Source organism: Trachemys scripta, chromosome 3, assembly GCF_013100865.1.
Source record: "Trachemys scripta elegans isolate TJP31775 chromosome 3, CAS_Tse_1.0, whole genome shotgun sequence".
In the NCBI taxonomy this organism is placed as follows: Eukaryota; Metazoa; Chordata; order Testudines; family Emydidae; genus Trachemys; species Trachemys scripta.
Window position 1 is genome coordinate 17,244,763 of NC_048300.1, and position 8,498 is coordinate 17,253,260.

General features: G+C 44.1%; 1 protein-coding gene across 4 annotated transcripts in view; it reads left to right on the top strand.

Annotated features, from left to right (window-relative positions):
- Positions 1-4,516, top strand: part of CEP68 (centrosomal protein 68) — a 30,057-nt gene extending 25,541 nt beyond the window's left edge. For all 4 annotated transcript variants that reach the window (XM_034764220.1, XM_034764221.1, XM_034764224.1 and 1 more), the window contains exon 7: positions 4,081-4,516. In XM_034764220.1, coding sequence (XP_034620111.1) covers positions 4,081-4,131 — 51 coding nt within the window. In that variant the 3' untranslated portion in view covers positions 4,132-4,516. The remainder of the gene's footprint in view (positions 1-4,080) is intronic.
- The last annotated feature ends 3,982 nt before the right edge of the window (positions 4,517-8,498 follow it).

Consider the following 8,498-nt stretch of genomic DNA (forward strand, 5'->3'; position numbering starts at 1 on the left):
TAACAAGGCTAGTGGGTCTGAGCAGAATTTCTGCTATTTTTGTGGCCTTCTACTGTTCCTGTGTGAGGATGTGCCATCTCCTCAGGAATAAAAAGGGAGAAGCATAACAGGAGTGGAGAATATTTACCAGCTGGGAGAAAGGGAGATGCAGCAGCCCCTGGTAAAGAGACGACGTTAGGGCTACACTTGACTTTTACCAGCTCTGCCCAATTTAAAGGGCCACACTAGGAGAAAAGTTTCTGTGGCCTTGACTCAGGAGAGCATTTCTCTTGACTTCAGTGGCACTTAAATGCTGTAAGAGGGTAACCCTGCAATGGGTGGAGCTGGGAGGAACCAAGTATTCCCCAAAACAGTGTGGTGTCTCCCACCACTACATCACACCATGCTTGTTTCTGCTTTAGTTCATGTGCTGTTTCCACAAACTAAGTTCTATGGCTACGAGAGAGTTTAACCCTATTTTGCCCCCTCTGAGGTGTGTGGGAAAGGGGAAGCGGGGGGAGGTAATTATTGTACCCTTCCCTAAAACTTGACAAGTGTCCTTTTTAACAGACTTGAAGCATTAGAAGTGCGGCTTGCTGCATGTTGCCTAACAAACCCCTTGTGTGCTGGTGGGGTTATTGCCTGCAGTGCTCACACTAGAAGTCCTAAAATAATATATTATTAAATCCTTAGGAGATTTAACTTAAATCCTTCCCTGGTGACGTTCAGTAAATGCTTGGAATCCAGCGTTTCAGTGTCTGTTGGTGCTAGGACTCTGAGATAAAAAGTGATGACAGCAAACACACCTCTTCTCCCAGGGTACATGGACAATTGAATTTTTAGTCGGGTTTTAAGAGGTATTCACAAACACAGTTGTCCATTCTAGAGCTGGAAGGACAAACACACATTTGTTGCTAGTCCAGTTTAACCATGCTGCGGCGTAGGGAACAAACCTTTGTGTCTTATCTAATCTAGAATTTACATTGTTTAAGATGACTGACAATTGAGATGCACGTTTTCCCTTGGGGCAGTGTTTACTTTGTGAGGTGAACAGCAGAACTGTGCTGGAAGCAAAGAGCTGGCAGAAGTGCGGTGTCAGTGAGAAACTTTCCTCCACTTGGTTTTCTGATCCTGAACAGGCTTCCCTGTTCAATGTTTTTCAGCAGCCTGCTCTCTCCTGCCCTGGGAGGAGGATGGCAGTTCTGGGGCAGAGGGCTGGGTGAGAAGGGCTTTCTTAAAGCTCTTGGCAACAGCGGGCATTCCAATCTAGTTTGCTATAGTTGGGGCTAGACAACCATTTTGCTCACCCAGCAAGAGGAAATTCAAACCCAATCAAAAGCACTTGCTCCCCCTCTTCCCAGTCTCTCAGAGCCCTGGAGTGTCAGGTGGCAATAGACGGCTCCGTCTGCCTGATCTAAACCTGGGCGGAATGGGGGACAAAAGATGGAGAAAGGCCATTTCATTTTGGGTACCTGGCCCATATCGCTCTGAGGGTGGGCCTCTGATGGGTGGAGACGGCTGGGGGAGGGAAGGGGGCTCTAATCCACCTAAAGAAATCCCTGTAGCCTGCTGCAGGGCCCTTGTTCTGTGGAGTTTGGAGGGGAGGAAGGAGGAGGCCTGGTTACTCCTCACACTCATTGTTGATGACCAGAGCCGGTTTATATGGGAATCAAGTGAGGAGTAAGGACACTCTGTTGCCCCTCTCTCCTCCCCAATACTCACTCTTCCCCAGGTGTCTGGACTGCCTTGGCCCTGGTGCCTCCCACATGGAACAGGCCTTCTAGCTGGGCGGAGAGGAGCCTGTCGTCTGGGTGCACAAGGTAGCAGAAGACGAGCTGAGCGAAGGCGGCTTGGAAGGAGAGCTCTGGTGGATGCCAGAAGCCTAGCCCAGCCAGTTTTAGGGGGCAGAGCTGTATGCACCAGTGTGGATAACAGGATTCTGTTTTGGGATAGACCCTGATGTTCTGGAAACTCTCCAGCTCCTGGAAAACGTGGTTCTTTAGATAGTTCTTGTAGCCAGACAGCTGATATTGCTTAGGCCATGTCTACACTACGAGCACTTTGCCGATATATCTGCATTTACACTTAGGGTCTTTTGCCAGCAGTTATCAGTCAGGGATCCCCCTTCTTCACACCCCTGACTGACATATCTATACCAGCAGATGTTTGTAGGGTAGACGTGGATTTAGGTGGAAGAACAGGTTGCCTCTAGGGAATAGAAGCATGACGCATGGACTTGGCTGATCTAGCAGCTAAAGAGTGAGTAACATTTTGGAGAAGAGGGACCTCAGACCAACATGAAAAGATTTGGTCTAACTTTTCTAGAAATCTTTGATAACTCCCTAGTGGGCAGAAACTGAGATGTTGCTCTTCTTTCCCCTCGCTGCCCCCTTTTCTCTTTTGTTTTCCATCCTCCTGCCTTGCTTGCTCTTTTTCTTTACCTTCATTAGCTCTCTTCTTGATGCTTTTATGTCTATCGAAACATTTGACCTGTGTGTGTGCCACTGACCTAAAATTATGATCAGTTTTTTGAGCAGGAGGATTGAATCTATACAGTGAACTGAAGGAAATAAGTTTTCTAGACCTATCGAGCAACTCTGAGACACAGAAGTGGCATTGCTGAAATATACTGTATGTGCATATGCTTATAATGCAAATGATTGATTGCCAAAACATACCCAGTCCAGTAATCTGTCAGTACTGTTCTCTTTTTCTTCTTCTCTGCTGTTCTCCCCTTATCGTTTTTTTTTTTTTTTTTTTTTTTTTTTGTTTGGGGGGGTTTCCCCCCCCCCCCCCCGAGTAAAATATATAAATTAATAGGGAGCAGCATCTCAGATTTCTGAGCAGGGAGGTCAGGAGGTCTTCTTGCAAAAGGCACAGAAATGAGACTGAGAGATGAATGGATGTTGAGGCTGCCCTTATTGGCAGAACGTTGTTGTTCCAAATGACACTCAGAATAAATTGGGCTCCAATTATGAGGCTCCAAACGTGGTAGCTTCTTTGTGTGGGTGTAGGTGGTACCTGTCTAAAACAATCCCAGCCTCTTCAGTACATCGACATCTCAGTCTTAAACTGTAGAGGATCGAGTCAGCATGATCTTGTGGTTAAGGCACTAGCCTGAGACTTCTTGTAGGATCTTGGGCAAGTCGCACTTGCCCCGTGCCACAGTTCCCCATCTGTAAAAGAGGGTTCTTGATCTTGCCTACTCTTTAGGGCAGAGACTTTCATGCCATGTGTTTGTGCAGTGCCTAGCACAGTGGAGCCCCAGTTTCAGTTGGGACTACTTGGGGTATGTCTACACTGCACACTAAGCCTGGTCTCCAACTCAGGTTTGAGCCCAAGCCCCCTTCCATCTACACACAAATCAGTCTGATTCGGGTCAGGAAGAACTCAAGAGCCGAGTCCTAGGACCCTACTAAGGGAGGGTATGTCACGGCCTGAGTCCCATTGAGATTTGGGTCCAAGCCCTTTCACTTCAGTGTTTGGGACAGCTCAAGCTGCAGATGTGAGTCAGAAGGTTGGTGTGGACAGTACGGACTCGTTAGCACAACTGTAAGGTCTGGGTCCAGCAATGGTAAAACCTAGGTTTACAATGCAGTGTGGATGCTCAAGTGCTGGCTTGGGAACCACAAGCCCAGGTCCCGGATCTGGGTTTACAATGCATTTTGGACATACCCTCGGTGCTGCTTTGATGCACGTAATACTACTATCGTAGTCAGTTGATGCCTGAATTTCACACACATGGCTCTGAATCATTTGCCTTCCGTGACATGCTTCAAGCTGTTTTCTTTGCAGCACAGTATGGTGACAGTCATGCTAAGAGATGCATTTCTTTAGCTACTGACAACTCCGCTTTTAATCTATAAGAAGATATCTAACCTGACCTACTTTTGCTGTTTCCTTTTCAACTTTAGTTGCAAACAGGAACTTGCTTCCTTGAAAGCTTTTAGGGAACAAGAACTTAGCAAGGAACAAGCGATAAAAGTATAACACTTTATTCTTCAAAGATGTACCCAGAGATTATTACGCAATACAAACATGGCTTTTCTTTACCTGGACTGCAGCCAGCCAGTGGTAATTAGCTCTCTCTTTATATTTCAGGTAATACCTCTAGCAGAGATGGAACTTGTCAGCCAGTCTTTGGAGGCATGAAGGATGAGATGCAGCAAGGCACTCTAAGCAATAACATTTTCAACTTTTATAGAAATGTCAAAGTGAAATTGATTACTAAGTACAGTGCAACTTGGCAATACTGGGATGCTTTTCATCAGTTTGTGAAGTAAGAGCTGTTGGTTACTGTGTTTTTATTTAAACTAGTCCTGCAGTTTAAGTTGTTGTTGTTGTAGCAGGCATACAGGCGCTTTTCAAACAAGCGCTCACGGATATTTTCAGTTGCTTTTCCCTTTAGAAGTTGCTTGTTCCATTTAACAGTGTGTAATTGTCAGGAACCACCACCCTTTTAAAATTAGTATTCCAAACACAGAACCCACATAACTTGTGATACTTCATTTCAAGTAAAGCTGTGTGGTTTATTTTATTGTTGCTTTTTTTTTTTTAAACTTTAAAATTTGGCTCTGGGATTTACTGATAGTAGGACTCTCTTCAGCTCTCCTGTCTCTCAGGATCATACTAAAACACTCTAGTTCCTATTTCTGTCATCAACCACTGAAGCCGATTATGTGCACATTCAAATGTAGTTTAAGTGCGTTATGTCTGATGCAAAAAGGTCAAAAGCCCTTTGCTAAGTGATACTTAGTTAAATATGCCAAAAGCTTTGAGTAGTTCTTCCAGATCTGCTAATCTTCTTAATGCAAATTGATGTTTATAAAACACCATGACAGAGAGGGCTAGTGTCATAGCTGTTAATTAACCAACCATTGCACTGATTTCCCTTTAGCAATTTATGATGCTTTTCTCTCCTTTTCTTTGAAAGCAGCCATGGTTGATGATAGTTAATTGAAGTAAATAAAAAGTTGACTCCTCTAGTAAGGGGGAGTGCAGGGGGAGAACCCATGCCCTACAGGGCACTTAGTGATGCACTAGAAAAATGTCAATATCATATGGAGATGCTTTTCCCCTCTTTCCACTGTAACTGGCTGTTGAGAACTAAGCTACCTGCAAATGGTGAGAGGCCCCAAGGGGCAAAATACCCCTGCAGTAGAGCTGGACTGGGTGGAAATAGAGGTCCAGAGCAAGGGAGAACCTGGCAAGGGAGTCAGATGGCATGGGGGACAGGGCCCTTGGGATCATGAGACCCTGACCAAGGACCTGGATTGCCTGGGGGTGCTAGGCCAGAGGGATGATGGAGGGTGCTGAAGCACTGGAATGGGTTACCTAGGGTGGTGGTGGAAGCTCCTTCCTTAGAGGTTTTTAAGGTCAGGCTTGATGAAGCCCTGGCTGGGATGATTTAGTTGGGGTTGGTCCTGCTTTGAGCAGGGGGTTGGACTAGATGACCTCCTGAGGTCCCTTCCAGCCCTGATAGCCTATGATTCTATGTATATTCAAAAACAATGTTTCTCTGAGGCTGCTTAGGTGCACTGTACCATGAAATAGTCCCGTTTATCAACTTTACTGAGCGAACATGGAATTGACAAGAAGCAGGTGCAGACATCAAGATTGAGTAATCCTTATGCTACTCTTGCCCGTGGCATGAAGAAGTAAAGAGGATGGCTTGTGGGGACTACGTTGAATGATGTGACTACAGATCTTTTCAGTTTCCCTATAAGAGGAGAATACTTTAAAAATGTGAAAGAAAACCAATGTAAGGTAGAGATCACTAAACATCAAAGGGTAGAGTTTGTGCTATGCCCCCTAAGCACAGCCCAAGCAGCAAGGAGGGTGGATGGTGGATTTAAGCTGCTTTTGCTTTACCTGGATTCTGGGCTAGGGTTCTCCAGCATAAGTTAAAGCATCCTCAGGGCCTGTTCAAACTATAACTCTCTCCCTATAGCTGCCTACATGCTGATCTCTATGAGCATGGCTGCCCCTTGCAGGCCATGATAAACAGCTGGTGCAGTATGATGGGGTAGGCCCAGAAGCACCCCACAAGAATGCAATGATTTTGTGAAGGTTTCATAATCTGTTGGAAAACTTTCTGTGCTATGAATGGTAAAGGGCATGATAAAGTTAGTCCCACAAGCTGAAGGTCTGTAACTCCAGCTCAGACAGAAAAGGTTTTTATAGCACTGAAGCCCAAAAAGACATGTTGTAGTCTTGTATTTAACAAATCTTCAGTACCTTAAAGATCTGCAAAATTAGCAAAGGTACCCAAAGAGCTTCATCACAAAGCATCCTTGACCTTTGGTGAAGAGCACACAAATCCCCTTAGCTTGATCAAGTACATTGATGAGCTGTTTTGAGACATCAAAGGTGACAGCACAAGAACAGTGTTATGAAAAAGGGTGTAAAACTAACAAGTAAATTAGTCCTGAAAAGGTATTCCCTTCTTCCCCCACCCAGAAGGTGGCTTTTCTTTTTCTTGTAGTCTTGGAAATATCAATTCTTCGTTTTCTTCTTGGTGTGAGAGAACATCTCTGAAAGCCAGACAACTGGAGAAGTGCTCAGCCCTTAACAAAAGGAGCACAAGGGTCTTTTCTACTAACTGTTCAGGTGCTTGGGTAAGATTTTTCAAGCACACTAAAATCCCTTCTCAAATGCATGTTTTTTCATACTATAGATGTTTTGACCCTATTTGGTCTATTGATAATCTCTGAGAAAAGCTAGACAACCTGAATTTAGTGCATGGGAACATGTTTAAAAAAAGCAACCTTTCCTTTTGCACAAACCTTTTATAGGTGCAGTAAGGTGTCCAGAAGGATTTCAAGTGTTGATACTGTTCCAAAACAGAACTTTTTAAGTCAGTGGTTCTAAAGAGGCTGCAACAAATTGTCAGTGGTTAATGTTATTCAACTGCCTTTAAAACAAATTGACTGCTGTTATATAGCCATCTTCAGAGCTAATCTGCTTCAGTTCCCCATCCTCCATTCTTGTAAAGATACTATGCAGAATGGAAGTTCAGTTTTGTGTGGCTCATACAGTAGTGGTAGAGGAAAACAATACTGTATACTTGAAAACATCTACGAATTTCCTGTTTCCTAAACAGTAGCCCTGTGTTTGTTACATGATAGTGAAAATGTTAAGGCAGAGGATGTTTGTACAATCTGTGCTTACCCTGGGCCAGACAAATACAGCATTTAGTGAATATTGAAGTGGGTTAGTATATTAAGTTATGTTCTAGAGGTTACAGTCAGCTCTTCCAAACTGAGACAGAGCTCCTGATTAGAGCACTCAGGAAAAGGAACTTATTTTTAGTAAAGTTACCAGCTAACTGCCCTGGCTTTGAAGGAAGAAGAAAAGTCAAGTTTTGTTCAGTTTAATCTGAAATTAAGCCATGAACATTTTCCTCATCAAGCAAACATCTAGAGTGTAAGCATTTCATAAATAGAAAGATGAAATTGAGGCAGTGCAGTGGCCAACAAGATTGTGTTGACCAACACAGCTGTTTGAGCAGCTGAGTGCTGAAACAGCACTATTGCTTATCATCTCAACTACTATTCTAGTTGTGTGGTAGCCACCTCCTTAGACTGTCCTAATCACTAGAGGGGCTTTTCCTCAATTTATGCTGAGGAAGGAGTGCAGCTGTTGAGGTGTAGGGTCACCACTAGTACAGAAGGATAGAGAAACAAGCTATACTTAAGTAGCACTAAAGCTCAGAATGGAAATGAAATAAGAATAGGATACTTACAACTGCTGACCATTTAAACTTGTAAGTCACTTACAGCCCTAGATTTCTACAATTAAGGTGCAACAGTGGGGCAGCAAGAGGCAGACCAGCAAGAGGCAGACCAGCTTCTAGTAGGGAAAAAACAAGCACAAGGGGACAAATCCTCTACCTACAAATGTAGGTACCACCCAGAAGTCTCACCATGGGCCTCCAATGTATGATTTGGAAAGACTTTTTGAATTACTTCCTGCTTAACAGTTATCAGCTGCCTAAATATCTACTGCCTGCCTATTGAAAAACAGTTGGTTACTGACAAGGCCAGTCAATTATTTCACTGTCAGATTTGCAGTGACAGTAGCTACAGGCTTGAACAGAGTCCCATTGTATGGGACAGCTCAACTCTCCAAGGTTTAAGGAAGAACGTTTCAGATGTCTGCCATACAGGAGCAGAAGAGAAGGGCTGCCTATGACATTTTAAGGGTTGGGGAAAACAAGAAGGAATTTGATCTCTACAACCTCAGCTCTTATGTTCCTATCTCAAATCATTTCCCAGAAAGTTAGTGGAACAGTTGTTGCACTGTTTGGGCCTAATCATTTCCTACCACAATGTGGAGGGCAGTCAAACTCATTTGGCATCTTCCATCTCCCTCCATCCCACTGACACCTCCCATTCACACTGCTTTTGTGAGGAGGGCCTTAGCCAGTGTCCCTCATTTTGTCAATCCCCCATGGTACAAGAGAGTGCAGTGAGATTACCTGCCTCCAAAACCTTCTCAATTTAGAAGTCAGATGGTCA